Source organism: Ranitomeya imitator, chromosome 5, assembly GCF_032444005.1.
Source record: "Ranitomeya imitator isolate aRanImi1 chromosome 5, aRanImi1.pri, whole genome shotgun sequence".
Classification (NCBI taxonomy): Eukaryota; Metazoa; Chordata; class Amphibia; order Anura; family Dendrobatidae; genus Ranitomeya; species Ranitomeya imitator.
In genome coordinates, this window is record NC_091286.1 from 568,044,158 (window position 1) to 568,064,099 (window position 19,942).

Sequence of the window (19,942 nt, forward strand, 5' to 3'; positions counted from 1 at the left end):
TGCCCAACTTTAAACAGTCTTTGACCCTGTGCTTTGCTCAATGTTGCTTGGGTGTACTATAGTGGGCTGCAAAAGCACCACACTAGCAGACATATATATATATATATATATATATATATATATATATATAGTGGTGCAGTGACCCATGTCACAGCCAGGGGGCGCTGTATGTGCACTTCAAGATGCGCTTGGAGGCATAAATGTGATGAGACAAAGTCCGGCAGGAATGTAAATGGCCGGTGTGTGTTGCAGAGGAAGACACTCTGCGCTGTCAGTCTGAAGTTTGGTTGGTGTTCTGGGACCTGTAGTCCCACAAGTAATGGTGTAGTTCTAAGGGAGACTGGCAGGGCTAGTTATGAGAGATGGGAGGGTCAAACTAGCCACACACACCCACACTCCCACCCAGGGGAGTGGCTACAGGTATGTAAGGTGACCAGGGTGTGGGTCACATGGTTCCTGTGTATAGATCTGTTTGTTCCATGTGCAAGGTCCTGCACGGTCAGTGTTGGAGTCTCCTGGCATTGGAGAAGTCCTGGAAGCACCTGAGACCATGGACCTAGTGGACGGTCAGTGTTGGATTGTCCTGAAGAGGGCTGGAGTCCTGGAAGCACTGCTGAGGCTATGGACTGAATGCTCGAGGATGTTGGACTGTCCTCGGATGGACTGGAGTCCTGTAAGCACTTGGTAAGATCATGGACTGATGGCCTGTGTGTTGGAAGTGCCTGTGACTGGACTTCCTGGAAGCGCATGGAAAGGCTGCATCTACAGAGCCTGAGACGGTTTCTGTGTTGGGGAAGCTACAGTTCCTGCTGTGGGTCTGGACTATCCGAGGTGCCCTGATCCCAAGGACGGTGATCCCAGTGAGGCAGTTTTCCTGTGGACCAGCACTGGCAGGAGTCAGTGTGTGGAGCCGAAGGTCCTGAGAGGTAACCCCTGGTATGAGAAAAACCCGTAATATATGGCAGAGACGTATCTGCCATTGGAACAGACTGTCGGGGTTTAATATGTTCCGTTGATGCATGTAATGAACTGTAATGGAGATAAAAGACGAGACTACCGAATGTTTTGTAAAGCCACACGTGATAAAGTAACAGACTGTGTGTAACCTGGCTTACGGTGCGGTTTATGATGCTTTAATAAACCGAAATGGACTTAATTTGTGTGAGAAATCGTGCCTGTATGCGTTATTCCCGTGCAAAGTGAGTGTCCCCCAAGACCCGAAGTAAGGGAAACGCTACAATATATATATACAGTATATTTTACATCTGTCATCTTAGGGATCTTAAACCTGCAATAGTCTTGTCACCGATACAATAGACTGCTATACTGTGATGGTGCTGTGAATGTGCAGACATGAGGGCCTTCAGTAGACTCAAAGCTGCTGTGACAACCTGTCAGCACCTCGCCATCATGTTATGGGAAGGGGGGAGATGGAGATCAAAAGCAACTGGACACTCTTTTTTCTCTCAAATTCCTTACCACTTAAAGGGAACAGCTGATACATGCAGCCTGATCCAGGAGCCTGTCATACTAGTTTCCTGTGCGGCTCAGGCCCTGGCGACTTTTAAATTATGTTTTTCCCACGCTGAAGAGTTCATTTTAGTTCAGGCCGCCAGGGAGCGCAGCTTCGGTGACCTCATCACTAGTCACCAAAGCTCCGCTCCCAGTGTTTCATTCATTCACCTGTAGTTTACAGCCGGACGCGGTCGCATTAGCAGCGCTCCCGATTGTAAACTGTAAATTCCCCTAGATATGGATTACGGCATGGAACTGACTATACAGCGGACAGGTATGGTATATTGTTGGTTTTTTTTTTCTACCTTTTTTCCAGGAGATCGAGGCCTTCGCTTGGAATGGCAGACTAATAAAGATGGAAAAAATGTGTATATTGTTTTATTTCATTAAAACTTTTTTCTTACTGTGTGGTGTTTGATTAGCTACTCTAGGATTAGTAATGGATAAGTGTCTTATTGACATCTCTCCATTACTACGCCGGCTTAGTGTCACCTTACAATAGGAAGGTGACATTAAATTCTCATTACCCCACTTGCCTATGCTACAGGGCAAGTGGGAAGGACCAGGCAAAGCTCCAGAATTGGTGCATCTAATAGATGCACCTTTTCTGGGCAGCTGCGGGCTGCTGTTTTTAAGCTGGGGGGTCCATATGCATGGCCCCTTACCAGCCTGAGAAAAACAGCCCGCACCTGTGAGTTATGCCGGGTTGGTTGTAAAATATAGGGAGGACCCCACGTCATTTTTTCCTTTCATTCATTGTCCCCTGCTCGCGTTGCTCGCCGACACAGCAGGGGACAATGGATAAAAGCCAGGTTCAGCACCACACGCAGGGGAACAGCGGCTTACAGTAGCACTGCTTCCCCTGTGGCCATCTATGCGCACGGAGGACAGTGTACACTGTTTTCCGTGTGCACGTGTGCGGGACGTTTGGCGGGCTGTGTGTCCAGATAAGAACGGACATGTCTGCGTGTTTTGCACACGGATAGACGGTCCGTCAAAATACGCTGACATCTGCATAGACCCAATCATTTGAATGGGTCTACGTGTGTCAGTGTCTCCAGGACTTGAGAAAACTGTCACTACACGTACCGGAGGCACTGACGTGTGAAACCGGCCTAAGACAGAGCAGAGGATTGCTAAGTAAGGACACCCCCTGCTATGTCAGACTCAGTCTGGGTATCTGGGTATATCTATATGTATAATTGTCTAAGGTCCACTTCCGTCTGTTTTCTGTCTGTCTGTTTGTCACGGAAATCCTGCATCATGATTGGTCGCGGCTGGCTGGGCGCGACCAATCAGCGACAGGCACTGTCCGGCCGTGAATTGGCCCCTCCCTACTCCCCTCCAGTCAGCGCCCACATAGCGTTTTAGCAGTCCATTAAACGGACTGCGTTACATCGCGGCATAACGCGGTGTAACGCAGTCCGTTAACGCTGCCTAATGGCAGTGTAAGTGAGATCAACTATTTATGCAGCATCAATAGTAAAAACATATAATGTTAAAAATAATAATAAAAAAAATCATTATATTCTCACCTTCCGGCGTCCGCGGAAGCCTTTCCCGCTCCTCGCGACGCTCCGGTCTCAAGAATGCATTGCAGATGACATAGCGGTCTCGCGAGACCGCTACATCATCACAGTTTATTGCCGCAAGGCATTACTGGGAACTGAGCGTCACGAGGAGCATCGCTAAAGGCCTGGGCTGGATCGGGGGCCGCCGGAAGGAGAGTATATAGCTATTTTTGGCTGTGGCTGTGCAATATACTGCGTGGCTGTGCTATATACTACGTGGCTGTGTTATATACTATGTGGGCTGTGTTATATACTGTGTGGGCTGTGCTATATACTACGTGATCTGTGCTATATACTACGTGGCTGTGCAATATACTACATGGCTGTGTTATATACTACGTGGGCTGTGCTATATACTACGTGGGCTGTGTTATATACTGCGTGGGCTGTGCTACATACTACGTGGGCTGTGCTATATACTACGTGGGCTGTATTATATACTGCGTGGGCTGTGCTATATACTACGTGGGCTGTGTTATATGCTATGTGGGCTGTGAGACACTTTCGCTCGGGGCCCTCAAAAACCTGGAGGTCGCCCTGGCTTCACTGATTGTTCGCACCCGGCCGGCCACGAACAATCAGCGACAGACGCAGTCCGGCCGCGAATTGGCACGGATTTGGTCGCGCCCGGCCGGCCGAATCCTGTGTATTCATTGCATTAAGCTGGGTTCCCATTGCGTTATGGGACCGCGTTTAACGGACAGCGTTGCATGGCGAAATTAACGCCGTGCAACGCGTCTGTTAACGTGCCCATTGAAGGCAATGGGAACGCGCTTCACTAGCGCGTGCCATGTTCGGCACGCGCTAGCGACGCGCCGGTGATTCCTGGCGCACCGCGGACGCTGCTTGCAGCGTCCGAGGCGCGCCCGCGGTCCATTCCCCGCTCTCGCAGATCGGGGATCTGCGAGAGCGGGGACATTACCGCGACCCCGACCGCAGCCCCATAGAAAACATTGCGTTAGCGCAATCCGCTAGCGCTAAACGGATTGCACTAACGCAATGTGACCCTAGCCTTATTCTGAAATCTTCATAAGCTTCATAAATAAACTACATACATATTCTAGAATACCCGATGCGTTAGAATCGGGCCACCATCTAGTATTATATATTTGTCCATTTTTCCTGCTGTGAGAAAAAGCCAATAGTAAGCTGGTCTTATTAAACTGTGATAAGGCCCCTTTTTTATTTTATTTTATTTTTTTTAATATTGTGAAACACAAGTTATACACGGCACCTTCTGGAAAAATTAGGAAGATGCAAAACTATTTCAAAAACGCTACCCATGAACATTATAGCTCTTATTTCTCCAGCTTAGTACATCTGAGTGTGCATGAATAGAAAGTTCCGAAACAAGCATTGTACATTAATCTAATTGTTCAGTCAGTCAGTAGTGCAAAAATATTGAAGAACGCCTCCAGGATCCGATGGGTTAAAATGACTTTTGTATCATCCAAGGTGTTAGGGTAAATGGGAGGAAAGTCTAGAGTGAGGGTATTACTGAGTGAGGTATATACTATGGATCTTGTGTGACAGTACCACTTGTGATTTCAGATTCCAGAAGTGCGTCTACACATACAGGATTTTACAGAACAATGAGAACCAGCTTTCAGTGCAGGTAAGAGACATTTACATACATTTATTATGTAAGTTTTTTTGTATGTAAAAATCCACATCTAATTCTATTCTCAAATAACAATGGCTTAAAAGAATTCTCTAGAAAACAGATACAATGTGTTATGGCAGGTGTCTGATCCAATGGCATGGTATATACAGTAACACGGTATCTTTTGTCATGCACCACCCATTTACACCCTACAGTAAGCATACCACAGTATATGTGTTCTTCACACACATATATTTTCTTACTTTGCCTCTGTTCTTCAGATTCTGGCATCATTTTTCATTTTTTTCCTATGCCTCTCCATTCCTGGGATATGGCCCTCTCTTTCCTGTATATAAAACTAGTCTTGAAAAACAAGTGGGTGTGGTCCTCAACTCTTCTCTGTGGGAGTCATCTTGAGGACCATGCCCAGTTGACTAATAAGTCTAGATTTACAAAACAGGGCAGATGAGGCCATATCTCAGGAAAGGAGGGGAGCAGGAACAAAAGAAAACCAAAGCCGGATTCTAGAGAACGGCAATATTTATACCAGGTAAAGTACATACGGTATTTGCAGCTAGTGTCAGGTCCTATTTAAGGTCCTATTTAACAAACCCTTATATATTGCATTGTTCGCTGTCTAAATGTTAACTGTGCGTCATTGTCATCCTGTACATCTGATCAATCATTTGTCACTTTCTCCCTTTTGGTTTCTAAAATTTAATGATAAAGTAGCAGGTGACATACAATCCTCCAGAGAAAACACATTGAGCAAACTTCATGAAATGATTCACTTGATCCCAGTAATTCCTCCTTTGTAGCTGGTGAAGGATGAAGGTTTTCAATGCAGTGATTTGATTTTGTCCCAAATCTTGTGTAGATGTTGGCTGGCGTGTGCTGTAGTTATGTGAGTCACTCTGCGATCATTTATTACCGCTCCAGTACGCTACTGGTCGAGTGCAGCTGATATCCTGAGGACCCAGCTTCTGAAGTTTACAATTTGGATTGGTAATGGTGACTGGATATGTGCCTCAGTTGTAAGGTGGATGCCAAAAAGCCACTATGCCATCATAGCTACTATGGTTAATTAAAGGGGTTGTCTGGCCTTAGAGTACAAGTCTGCAGTCACTCTATGTGACTGCAGACTTGTGAATCCTCACAGTGCGCTCTATCAGGATTCTCTGTTGTTCGATCAAGGAACTGGTGGACGTGTGACTGCAAGTAGTCAATTTGCATACATTGTCATGTGCCGACTAGACGTGTGCAACAAAAGTGAAGTGAGAGAGACTTGATAAGTCTAGTCGGAATGTGGCGGAAGTATGCAAATTGTATACTTGTGGTCACATGATCACCCATTCCCGGTCCTGGCACCAGAGAATCCATAAAGTGCGCAGTCATAGAGTGACAGCAGACTTGTACCCCAAAGCCGGACAACCCCTGTAAGGGCTACGGGTTATATGTGATGTATTAAAATGTTACAGGGAAGTTGTCAAATTTTAAAATATAAACTAAATGTAAATAAATGTCTTAATGTGCCCATACACCTTAGATATCTGTCACCCAACTCAGCTGAGCATTCACTTGTTCTCTATGGGAAAAAGCAGCTACCGAACTCTCCTTGCAGTGATTTATCTGTACAATGAAAGGATTGGAAATTTGGATTGAAACTACTCAATCCTTCATCAGTCGAAATACTCCCATAGAGACCTAGTGAAGCCGATGTACTTACTTTGAAAATCCATGTCAGAATGACTGTAAAATATTTTTTGAAACTTTTTCTGCTTGAAAATAAAATGAGCTTTTTAGAAGTCTAGCTAAAACAAGTGGACAGAGTCAGCCAGAGGAAGGATGCAATGCACTGAGAAGGGGTAGGTTCGTATAATCTTTCATTGCAAAGTCTATTTTAGTCCAGGTGGGATCCAAATGCAAGATCTGTGCCTACCAGCAAATATACTAATACTTTCGGCAATATGCTCTCGAATAGCAGATTTAAATGTCTTTGCAAGACAGAAGAATATACTGGTTACACTTTGTCCTGGATACAATGCCCAATATATTCATATTACAAAACTGGCTAAGAATAATTCTGGAATATTTGTTTATCAAAACTGCAAACATGAATGCAAGCGTGGAAAAAAAAATCTAAAGCCTTCCAAACTAGAAATGATGATGCTGGGATGTATTTTTGCAGTCGATCTAGCAGTGCCTGTTGTGTACTGCGCCTTCTGTTCGCGTCACGTGCCATTACATGAAGCCCGGCTGTTTAGTAAATATGGCTGTTCAGCACACAGGATGCCATTACCGCGTATCATTACCGGGATCTTGGCGTATCTCACTGCGAGCAAAGTTGAAATTAGTTTTTCTAGGTTCTGACTCAGCCATGTTAATTGTCAGTAAATACGGTATATTTATAAGCCTCTGTGTTAAACAATCATTGCACATTTCCTGGAATCTCTCACATTTCTGACTTTGCGTTAAATACTTTAATCTAAATTAAAATAATTTTCTTTCCTAAAAAAAAATGTAGTATGAACTGACTTGCTAGAATGCACCCATAATGTAAGGGTGTACAAAATGGAACTATCCAAGCAGAAAAAAACAGTCTTAGGCTAGGTTCCCATTGCGTTAATGGGAACGCGCTAACGGACAGCGTTGCACGGCGAAATTAACGCCGTGCAACGCGTCCGTTAGCGCGCCCATTCACGGCAATGGGAACGCGCAGCACTAGCGCGTGCCATGTTCGGCACGCGCTAGCGACGCTCCGGTGTTTTGTGGCGCGCCGCGAACACTGCTTGCAGCGTCCGAGGCGCGCCCGCGGTCCGTTCCCCGCTCTCGCAGATCGGGGATCTGCGAGAGCGGGGACGTTACCGCGACCCCGGAACGCGGCCCCGGTAAAAACATTGCGTTAGCGCAATCTGCTAGCGCTAAACGGATTGCACTAACACAATGTGACCCTAGCCTTAGCAGCTGTAAGTTTGTAAAAGGGCCTCCAATGCTGTAAACATTTGTATTGTATTCCTTCTATGTCGGCACAGTGACATTCCTCTTCTTTATGTTTGTTCTCCTTCAATGGAAGTCTTCAAATAGAGGCTGGACAGAGATCTGTGTATGATAGTTTAGTAACTCCTGCATTGAGGGGGGTGTTTAGACATGACGACCCTGGAGGTTCCTTCCAACTCTACGGCCGGTTTCACACGTCAGTGGCTCCGGTACGTGAGGTGACAGTTTCCTCACGTACCAGAGACACTGACACACGTAGACACATTCAAATCAATGTGTCTCTGCACATGTCAGCGTGTTTTCACGGACCGTGTGTCCATCTGAAAAACACGGAGACATGTCAGTGTTCGTGGGAGCGCACGTATTACACAGACCCATTAAAGTCAATGGTCCGTGTATAACACGTACCGCACACGGATGCTGTCCGTGTGCAGTCCGTGTTCCGTGCAGGAGACAGCGCTACAGTAAGCGCTGTCCCCCCAGTGTGGTGCTGAAGCCCCATTCATTTCTTCTCTCCAGCAGCGTTCGCTGGAGAGAAGATATGAAAAATCTTTTTTTTTTTTGGTGTTTAAAAAAAAGATCCCTGTCCCCAACCCCCTCCCACCCCCTGTGCGCCACCCCCGCTGTTAATAAAATACTTACCCGGCTCCCTCGCTGCTTCTTCTCCTCGCCGCAGCTTCTCCTGTATGAGCGGTAACGTGGTGCCGCCCATTACAGTCATGAATATGCGGCTCCACCTCCCCATAGGGAGGTGCTGGAGAGAAGAAATGAATGGCAGCTTCAGCAACAGATGCAGGGGACAGCGCTTAACTGTAGCGCTGTCTCCTGCACGGTGCGTGTGGTACCCAGTCGGCACATGGGCAGCACATGGATGCCGCACGTGTGCCACACTGATGTGCCATGTGAGCACACGGACACACAGACACGGATAATTCCGGTACCGATTTTTCCGGTACCGGAATTATCTGGACGTGTGAGACTGGCCTACCATTGTATGATTCTCTCATGCGGGAGAATATGGCTGATTATGCTAAACTCTGATTAGAATGTGATCATAGTCTGATCCGATTTTCTTGGATGAGGAGAAGATGAAACAAAATTTCTCCATTTTCTTCAATTTGTCAGTCCGTGAAATTCAGACTACACTCAGATGTCAAGTGTATTTTCCAATCACTCGTTGACTTGTAGGGATGGGTACAATCCGAATATCAGATGCAAATTGTGCATGTTGTGATTATTTCTAGTGATGAGTGAGCGGGCTCAGATAAGATGTTTTCCGATCATGCTCGTGTGCTAACCAAGTGACTTCAACGTGCTCAAAAAATATGTTCGAGTCCCCGCTGCTGCATGTTTCACAACTGTTCGACAGCCGCACCACATGTATCGTTTGCCTTTTTTGGTAGGCAATCCCTGCATGTGTTTCCTCTGGCTGCCGTCACACTAGCAGTATTTGGTCAGTATTTTACATCAGTATTTGTAAGCCAAAACCAGGAGTGGAACAAATAGTTTCATCAGACATTTATATGGCCCCATAGAATAATATTGGTCCAAGTGTGATTCGATCTTACAGATAATACGGTTATCTGCACGATCACTAAATGTTTAACTACGGTAATTAACAATGGGTGTTACATTTCCTTTTATTAATAGGGTGTCTCTACACATACTGACATTGTCACACTCCTACATTGCCAGGGGGAAATACAGAGGAACAGCTGAGATCTAACATAAGATGTCCCAGAATGAATGTTATATGGGGATTGCAAATACTTGCTAAAAAAAAGAGATCAAGACATTTGAGAGGTCAGAAAATTTGTAATATTCAAGGACTGGTGAATAATTTCATCTCATAATTTTCTGAGTTTGATACTAAAGTGGATCTGTCACCAAATTTTACAATACAAACTGCATACCATATTAGATTAATGTCTGAGACCTAATGACTTGGTGCATTAAATACGCCAAACCTTTACTAATGGTTGTATAATATGTTTTGAAAGTTTAAACTCAATTTCCATATTGACAGTTCCACAGTGTCCTTCCTCCATGCTGCTGCTGAAATCTCACACTGCTCAGTACAAGCTGCAGCTGTCAGCCACGCTGGGTAGGTGGAGACCCTACTGAGCCATTAAATAATATATACAGTTTCTATTGTGAAATCTGGCAGCTGATTTTAATAGGATTTCACATCCAAATCTCCTCCAGTTACTGCAACAATTCTCCATTGCTAAGGGTATGTGCACACATCAGGATTTCTGGTAGAAATTTTCCTGATAAAAACCGGACATTTCTGCCAGAAATCCGCATGCGTTTTTTTTGCATTTTTTCATGCGTTTTTGATGCGTTTTTGGTGAGTTTTTTGTGCGTTTTTTCCCAAATACATAGAATAGCGGGAAAAATGCAGAAAATCTGCAAAATTAATGAACATGCTGCTTTTTTTACCACGATGCATTTTTTTCGTGGAAAAAAACGCATCATGTGCACAAAACATGCAGAATGCATTCTAAATGATAGGATGCATAATGTATGCGTTTTAATGAGTTTTAATAGTGTTTTTATCGCGAAAAATGCGGAAAAAAATGCGAAAAAACCTGAACGTGTGCACATAGCCTGACAATTCCTACATCTGAACTGCTGTAGATGACCCTTAAGGTACCGTCACACTAGACGATATCGCTAGCGATCCGTGACGTTGCAGCGTCCTGGCTAGCGATATCGTCCAGTGTGACAGGCAGCAGCGATCAGGCCCCTGCTGTGCTGTCGCTGGTCGGGGAAGAAAGTCCAGAACTTTCTTTGGTCGCTGGATCTCCCGCTGACATCGCTGAATCGGCGTGTGTGACGCCGATTCAGCGATGTCTTCGCTGGTAACCAGGGTAAACATCGGGTTACTAAGCGCAGCGCCGCGCTTAGTAACCCGATGTTTACCCTGGTTACCATCGTTAAAGTAAAAAAAACAACCACTACATACTTACCTACCGCTGTCTGTCCCCGGCGCTGTGCTTCTCTGCTCTGGCTGTGAGCACAGCGGCCGGAATGCAGAGCGGTGACGTCACCGCTCTGCTTTCCGGCTGCCAGGCGCTGACAGCCAGTACAGAGAAGCAGAGCGCCGGGGACAGACAGCGGTAGGTAAGTATCTAGTGTTTTTTTTTTTTTACTTTAACGATGGTAACCAGGGTAAACATCGGGTTACTAAGCGCGGCCCTGCGCTTAGTTACCCGATGTTTACCCTGGTTACCGGCATCGTTGGTCGCTGGAGAGCGGTCTGTGTGACAGCTCTCCAGCGACCAAACAGCGACGCTGCAGCGATCCGGATCGTTGTCGGTATTGCTGCAGCGTCGCTTAGTGTGACGGTACCTTTAACTACTCTCGCAATGGCTTCCGAAATGACAAACTACTATTGTCTTCATTGTGGCACTATTTCTTATCATGAGTAGCATCAGTCAGTAGAATCAGGCCAGTTTCAACCAACCCTTTTGATCCAATTCTGACCTACAGTATGCTTGGTTCAGTAGAACCACTTGTTATCACTGCTGCAGCTGTGCCCATGTTATTCCCATCTGAAGCTGGCCTTATGTATTTATATTGTTATTAACAACCTATCTGAAATGAAAGTGTTCTCAAACCAAAAAAATTAAACTCGTAGGCTGCAGCAGTTTGCATTCATTTCTTGTAAACTTGTCTCATTGTGCTCCTACTTCTGCTTTCAGTTTTTGTGACAGTAGTGTCTAACAACCACTATTGTGAGCTATGATGAGGAGCTCATGACTATTTTTTTCCATTCCCTAATAAACCAGAAGGCTCGCCAATATCAGTCTGCGCTGCACACAAGATGGGGGCCAGTATCTCTTGGGTCAATGCATAGTGGCTTCAATAAAGACCATGCTTCCAAGAAAGCAAATCATCAGAACATCTTCAATGTAGACACTGGGCCAGCAAGGAACGCAGGAGGATCTCAGCTCTCAAGACCACCAGGATACTGTTCCGATAACTGTAGTGCTAGATGGATACACGACAAAAAAAATGCAATGGATGTAAAAATTTGAGGGGTTGTCCACTTTGGACAATCATTTTTTGCTAGAAGGTTCTTCTGCTAATTAAGTTGATCACCGTGTGATCACTGCGGATGAACCTGGGCCTTTTTTTGTTTTTTCCATAGACATGACTTTGTGAGAAGGTTCTGAGGACATGGCTGTCCTGCATGCTTCAGGTTTTTAGCAAGTGTTTAATCTTCCTGTAGTGCCATCAGAGGTCTAATAAACCATTGCAAATCAATGGGCTGTTTGGTAACTGCAGGGGCATGCTGAGTGCTCCGAGTGCTCCAGACTAAGGCTGTGCAATCACACATCACGGTCCGTGCACGGACTATGATTCATTGACCAAATGAACTGAACAATCTCATAAACATTTATGATGATGTCAAGTTTGGGTCAAGAGTAAAGCGGACAGTCAGTGCTTGGACCGTTACACGGTAATGAGTGAATATGTGGCATAAAAGATGTCCTTTACTGATGCTTTCCATGATGAATATTGAACTAGTTAGTATGATGCATCATGCGACACTAACAGAGAATCAGCACTGGTTGGAACACACAGTAATCCATATATATATATTTATATATACGGAATATAAAGAGGCAACCCTTAAATGGATTATCCGGGACTTGATAATTCATCTATGTGGATAAGAATTTACAGGCCGGTAGGTGCTAATTACCTGCCTGTTCAACCTGGTAATGATCACTGCTGGATCAGTGGTAATGGACCACTCTTGCAGGTGACTCTACGGCTTCTTCTCTTCTGCTCTGTGGACAGGGCATGACTGCTGAAGTCATGTTGATTAACAGCCGGCTCCCCACTGCCAAACTGCAGGAAGCCAGCTGAAAATCAGTATGATGTTAATGAAAAAACACCGTGAGCACTACTGTAGCAGGTGCCAAGGTAGGTTCCCAAACCATAAAGAAGTATAAAATATAAACCCGGCACTCAATTTCAAGATGCCAAGGTGAACTGTAATGCAGTCCAAACTTGTTGTATATAGAAAACCTTTCAGTCGCATAGACCTTCATCAGTTACAGACTAACTGTAGGGAATGTAGTATAAAGGCTGCTCCCAGCAGACATAAGATATATGTATACCATCATAAAAAGTCACAATCTGGAGGAATCAATTACGCCAAAGGCAGTTAGTTGTACTCTAGTAAATGTGAAGGCGCGTCAGAAGTTATCAATAACTGTAAGTTTTTAGCCCCGTAGGAAAAAATAACCAAAGTCTCAGATAACCTACTTTAAGTGTTGTCTTTGAATATATATCCAGCTCAGGCAAAAATTAAGAGACCGCTGCAAAATTTTCAGTTTGTCTGATTTTACTCTTTATAGGTATATTTTTGAGTAAAATGTAAATTGTTCTTTTATTCTATAAACTACTGACAACATGTCTCCGAATTTCCAAGCAATAAATTTTGTACTTATTTACTGAAAACGAAAAATGGTCAAAATAACAAAAAAATGCATTGCTTGCAGACCTCAAATAATGCAAAAAACAAGTTCATAATAATTTGAAACAACAATACTAATGTTTTAACTCAGGAACAGTTCAGAAATCAATATATTGTGGAATAACCATGATTTTTAATCAGAGCTTTCATGTGTCTTGGCATGCTTTCCACCAGTCTTTTACACTGCTTTTGGGTGACCTTATGCCACTACTGGTGCAAAAATGTAAGCAGTTCTTCTTTGTTTGATGGCTTGTGACTATCCATCTTCTTCTTGATTATATTCCAGAGGTTATCAATGGGGTTCAGGTCTGGAGATTGGGCTGGGCAAGACAGGGATTTGATATGGTGGCCCTTCATCCACACCTTGATTCACCTAGCTGTGTGGCATGGTTCATTGTCCTGCTGGAAAAAACAGTCCTCAGAGTTGGGGAACATTGCCTGAGCAGAAGGAATCAACTGATCAACTGTTTTGCTGGGGTAACCTTCTATGCGGCTTAAGTCATACGTTCTTCACAAAGATTAACCTGTCCAATTCCAGCCTTGCTGAAGCATCCCCAGATCATCACCGATACTCCACAAAATTTCACAGTGGGTGCAAGACACTTTGGCTTGTATGCCTCTCCAGGTCTCCGTCTAACCATTAGACGACCAGGTGTTGGGCAAAGCTGAAAATTAGACTCATCAGAGAAGATTACCTTACTCCAGTCCTCTATGGCCCAATCCTTATGGTCTTTGGCAAACTTCAGCCTGGCTTTCTTTTGCTTCTCATTGATGAAAGGCTTTTTTCTAGCTTTACATGACTTGAGCCCTGCCTCTAGGAGCCTGTTACGAACTATTCTTGCCGTGCACTTCACCCCAGCTGCCATTTGCCATTCCTTTTGTAGGTCACTTGATGTCATCCTGCGGTTGCTGAGTGAGATTTGAATAAGATGACGGTCATCTCGGTCAGTGGAGAGTCGTTTTCGCCCTCTGCCGATCTGTAGCTTTCTTGTCCCCAGTGTCTGCTGCTTGACCTTGTTGTAATGGATTGCCGTCTTAGAAATTTTAAGGATAGAGGCAACAAGATGCTCACTGTGTCCCTCTGCTAGTAAAGCCAGAATTAAGCCCTTCTTTTCCTCACTCAAGACTTTTCTTTTCAACTCCTTTGGCATGGTTAAAAGTTATTTTTTTTCATTCCTATTACTTTTGGGATAATACTAGCACTTGTTTTGCCATCCAGCTTGTCCTCCTGCAAGAAGATTGTGAACACCACAGCAGGAGTGTTTTTTTTAATTCTTTCCTTCACTAAATAAGTTTTGGTTCAGGCGATCCCCTAATCAGAAGCACATTAAGTAGCATGAGGTGTACTCTGGTTGGAATTCATCTGACACTGGAATGGAATGGCTGTCAGACATGTAGAGAAACTCATTTTTATAAAACTGTGCAGTGGTCTCTTAATTTTTGCCAGAGCTGTATATACTGGATTACTGTGTATTCATGACTGTTGGATAACAGATCCTCTTAATTTTAAAACTGTCTGATCTAAATTTACACCGCTGTAGTTGGCTTACTTTCTGTCAGAACTGTACAACTCAGATCTATCGTGTTTTAGGCCATTGTGCAGTATTTTTTATTTGCAGTATATGGTGGTGGGAGCATTATAGGAACCAATGCATGGCACTATTATTTATTTTACCCATATTCCTATGCTTATAATTAGATACTGGCATGGCTATTTGTCCAGTGTGTGCCAGTACAACATATGGAAGGGAGCCAAGAATAGGTGCTGTTCGGGTCATCTTCCAACTGACACAGACGCTGTGGAGTCCTGCACTCAATAATACTGTATAAAGCCAAACCAAATAGAACACTCTTAATAATCTGAAGCCCATGAGACACGTCTATAAGACCCTTGTGTCTCTGACAATCTCTTTCGAGTGGAAACTCCTAGTTACAATATAGCCCAAAGAGAAAACGGAGTACTCAGTCCAGGGTTTGTAAAAAGTACATATTACTTTATTCCATCAATAATTTATATCAAACAAATATAACACAAATTTACATATAGAGGGTTAGGTCAGTCACAGGTATACCGGCAAAGTAGTATCAAAACATAAAGTGCCTAGTGCTCATAGTCATTATGGGAAGCATAAGGTGCGGTCTTGAAAAAGAGCAGCGAAACGCGCGTCGGTGGCGGCGAGACACGGGTCCGGCTCTTGATAACTAGATGGGTAAACTCCCCTGATAACTACTGTAACTACTGTTACATACTACTATGCCGCAATTATGCAGTAAATTTGATGTGAGCTAAGATATGTGCTGATGGGTGATGCTTCCCATAATGACTATGAGCACTAGGCACTTTATGTTTTGATACTACTTTGCCGGTATACCTGTGACTGACCTAACCCTCTATATGTAAATTTGTGTTATATTTGTTTGATATAAATTATTGATGGAATAAAGTAATATGTACTTTTTACAAACCCTGGACTGAGTACTCCGTTTTCTCTTTGGGCTATACTCAATAATACTGACACAAAGCAACCGTCGCTAACTTTACTTCTTCCTCATTTTCAAAACCACAATAGTTATCAATGTTAATTTTAGAGATGAACAATGATCTATAAAAAAAAAGTAAACAAGGGCTGGAATCTCTGGTGTGAATGAGGCTTAAAACATCACAGAAAGTCTGACCATTTTTCTGGTCTTGCCATAGATGTGACTTTGTAAAGAGGGTCAGAGTCTCAGAGAACATTTCTGTGCTACGCGTCTCAGGCTTTCAGTGGTAGTTAGCAGATGGATTCTGGCTGCGGTACAGTGATTAGATACTTCCCTTTTTTGTTTCACATGTACAGTTTGTTCCAGATTACACAACTCATTTTTTAATACAATGACACAAGTTGTGGATTTTGCACATCTATTTTATTACAGTGGAGCTAAACTAGACATGTAGAAATTGGTGGAAAAAATGCCAGAATATCTGCAGAGCTCAGCAGTTCCAAAGATGCTAAAGCTTTCTCTATAGCTGCTAGGTTCTGCAAATTCCTGGTTATGTGAGATCATAGACTTCACCAATGTGATCCTTTTACATGAACCCTGAAACAGTTGTCTGTAAATGGAGGTCATTTACTTTTGTAGAAAGGGTTGTCCACCTTTGGCAACAATTTTTTATTCTTACATAAATGCATGTATTTTGGGCTAAAAATATTTTTTGGTAATTGGGTGTCATTAAAAATGTTGCATCATTTGCCTCTAGATTTTGTGCTGCACTGACTATTGCTGGTTGCAACCGAGAATCCATCAGTGAGCTCGCCCTGACAATCTGATGGGGGAGTTTCTAATTCTTTTATATGTCTTTTTCTGAGCTTCTCTCAGATGATTTATCACCATAGATCACATCAGAGTTGAAAGTGCAGAGAGACAAAGAAATTTTAAAAGCAAAATGGTGCCAAATTGTTAATTAAATCAAATTGCAAAATTGATTTTTAGCTCAAAATACTTGCATTTAAGTAGAAAATTGCCCTCAGAAATAGACAATCAGGTTATGAGGCAAGGATATTTAAATGATCAATATTGATATCTAAGATTGCTACTTTGAATTGTCTTGAATTCTTTTTTCCTTTACTGACACCTGCATCTATGGCCATTAGGACCCCATCATCTTAACTCCTTACTGACGTATAACATATAGTTACATCATACACCAGCTCCCTGACTTTGAAGGTGGCTCAGAAACTGAGCCCAGATCTTTCCCAGCATGTGATGGCTGTGATATTCAGCCATCATCTGCCTCTAATAGGAAGCGTGCCTGCGGCTGTTAATCTGTTAAATGCAGCTCACACTCTCTGACGGCATTTACTGTACATACAATGCCTACAAGTAGTATTCAACCCCCTGCAGATTTAGCAGGTTTAATAAGATGCAAATAAGTTAGAGCCTTCAAACTTCAAACAAGAGCAGGATTTATTAACAGATGCATAAATCTTACAAACCAAAAAGTTTTGTTGCTCAGTTAAATTTTTATAAATTTTAAACATAAAAGTGTGGGTCAATTATTATTCAACCCCTAGGTTTAATATTTTGTGGAATAACCTTTGTTTGCAATTACAGCTAATAATCGTCTTTTATAAGACCTGATCAGGCCGGCACAGGTCTCTGGAGTTATCTTGGCCCACTCCTCCATGCAGATCTTCTCCAAGTTATCTAGTGTAAGGTTCTCGGTCTCTTTGTTATATCTGCTGTGATTTTCTGTTATTGTAATCTGGTTTTTCCGTCGGCCATTTTGCTTTGTCCTGCTGCAGCTACTTTGCCCTGAGTCAGTATGGAGTTTCTAGCTTCTGTGTTTCCGCCCTGTTCTAAGCCTCTTGCCTTTTTAAGCAGCCTCAGCTGTTCAATCAGTGCTTCTGAATCATGTCTGCAGTCAGCCTGTTACCTGCTCCTGGAAGCCTTGGACTCTCCATCTACTACTGAGGATCTCTGGACACTGGAACTTTTCTGCATGCTGATCTACATTTGCAAGGGAAGTAACAGAGAGAGACTTGGAACCAGTTTGTGCTAAATGTTGGACTTAATGTTTACTCCTACCTGCCGTGCCATCTGCCGTGTCTCCTGCCTGTGTACCTGCAATTGTGTGAAGCCCTTTTCCCTGTGACCTACTTGTATGAAGTAATACAAGCAAGTTATAACTAAACCTCTGTCTCCTGTGTCTTCCTCGCACCCAAGCACAAGACTCTTAACAGACTATGTACAATACATTACATCTAGGTTCTTTGGGTGTCTCATGTGGACTTTAATCTTGAGCTCCTTCCACAAGTTTTCAATTGGGTTAAGGTCAGGAGACTGACTAGGCCACTGCAACACCTTGATTTTTTGCCTCTTGAACCAGGCCTTGGTTTTCTTGGCTGTGTGCTTTGGGTCGTTGTCTTGTTGGAAGATGAAATGACGACCCATCTTAAGATCCTTGATTGAGGAGCGGAGGTTCTTGGCCAAAATCTCCAGGTAGGCCGTGCTATCCATCTTCCCATGGATGCGGACCAGATGGCCAGGCCCCTTGGCTGAGAAACAGCCCCACAGCATGATGCTGCCACCACCATGCTTGACTGTAGGGATGGTATTCTTGGGGTCGTATGCAGTCCCATCCAATCTCCAAACGTCACGTGTGTGGTTGGCACCAAAGATCTCGATCTTGGTCTCATCAGACCAGAGAACCTTGAACCAGTCAGTCTCAGAGTCCTCAAAGTGATCATGAGCAAACTGTAGACGAGCCTTGACATGACGCTTTGAAAGTAAAGGTACCTTACGGGCTCGTCTGGAACGGAGACCATTGCGGTGGAGTACGTTACTTATGGTATTGACTGAAACCAATGTCCCCACTGCCATGAGATCTCCCCGGAGCTCCTTCCTTGTTGTCCTTGGGTTAGCCTTGACTCTTCGGACAAGCCTGGCCTCGGCACGGGAGGAAACTTTCAAAGGTTGTCCAGGCCGTGGAAGGCTAACAGTAGTTCCATAAGCCTTCCACTTTTGGATGATGCTCCCAACAGTGGAGACAGGTAGGCCCAACTCCTTGGAAAGGGTTTTGTACCGAAAGGGTTTTGTACCCCTTGCCAGCCTTGTGACCCTCCACGATCTTGTCTCTGATGGCCTTGGAATGCTCCTTTGTCTTTCCCATGTTGACCATGTATGAGTGCTGTTCAGAAGTTTGGGGAGGGTCTTAAATAGTCAGAAAAGGCTGGAAAAAGAGATAATTAATCCAAACATGTGAAGCTCATTGTTCTTTGTGCCTGAACTACTTCTTAATACTTTAGGGGAACCAAACAGAATTCTGGTGGGTTGAGGGGTTGAATAATAAATGACCCTCTGAAAAGACTTTTCACAATTTAAAAAAAAAATAAACAAAGAAATAATATTCTTGTTTGCTGCAGTGCATTTCACACTTCCAGGCTGATCTACAGTCCAAATGTCACAATGCCAAGTTAATTCCAAATGTGTAAACCTGCTAAATCTGCAGGGGGTTGAATACTACTTGTAGGCACTGTATAACTGGCAGGGGGGCACGTCATGCCTTGCACCAGTCAGCTTTCCCGTGATGTGATCGTGACGCTCCGATGATTGACATGACACCCGGGGTTCTGCTGATGACCCCCGTGCCTGCCATGCTGGTTCTACTGTGGACACTAACTTCTGACTGGTGTTCACAGGAGACCATGATTTTTCCTATATACAGCAAACTGTGATATTGCTCTATGCAGCACAATCAAATGATCGCTGGTTCAAGTCCCCTAAGGAAACTAATAAGTACAGTGAAAAATAAAAAAAAGTTTTTTAAAATATGAAAAAAAAATTCTGAATGTCAAAATTCAAATCACCCTTCTCTTCCCCATTAAAATAAATAAATACAAATATACATTTGTGGTATTGTTACGCCATTAAATGTCTGCTCTATCAACATACCCCCATTGACCATAAAATTGAAAATGTTACAGTTCTCGGAAAATTGCGACAAAAACAAATCTTTTCTTTTACTAATTTCCGATTTTTTCACCACTTAGATAAAAAAAAACAATGCTTGCTTGATATCTCCATAATCGAACTGACCTGCAGAATCATATTGCCAGGTAATTATTACTGTATAGTGAACATAGTAAATAATAATAAAACAAAATAATTGTAGAATTGCTTTTTTTCTTGCAGTTTTGCCACACATGCAATTTTTTCCCGCTTTCCAGTGCATCAACTCATTCCGCAAAAAAACAAACCGTAATATGACTAAATCAACAAATA

At 43.5% G+C, this 19,942-nt stretch overlaps 1 protein-coding gene across 1 annotated transcript in view; it reads left to right on the top strand.

The window, feature by feature from the left end:
• Nucleotides 1-19,942, top strand: part of INPP5D (inositol polyphosphate-5-phosphatase D) — a 259,560-nt gene that overhangs the window by 13,909 nt on the left and 225,709 nt on the right. The window contains exon 2 of the mRNA XM_069727768.1: nt 4,638-4,701. Coding sequence (XP_069583869.1) covers nt 4,638-4,701 — 64 coding nt within the window. The remainder of the gene's footprint in view (nt 1-4,637; nt 4,702-19,942) is intronic.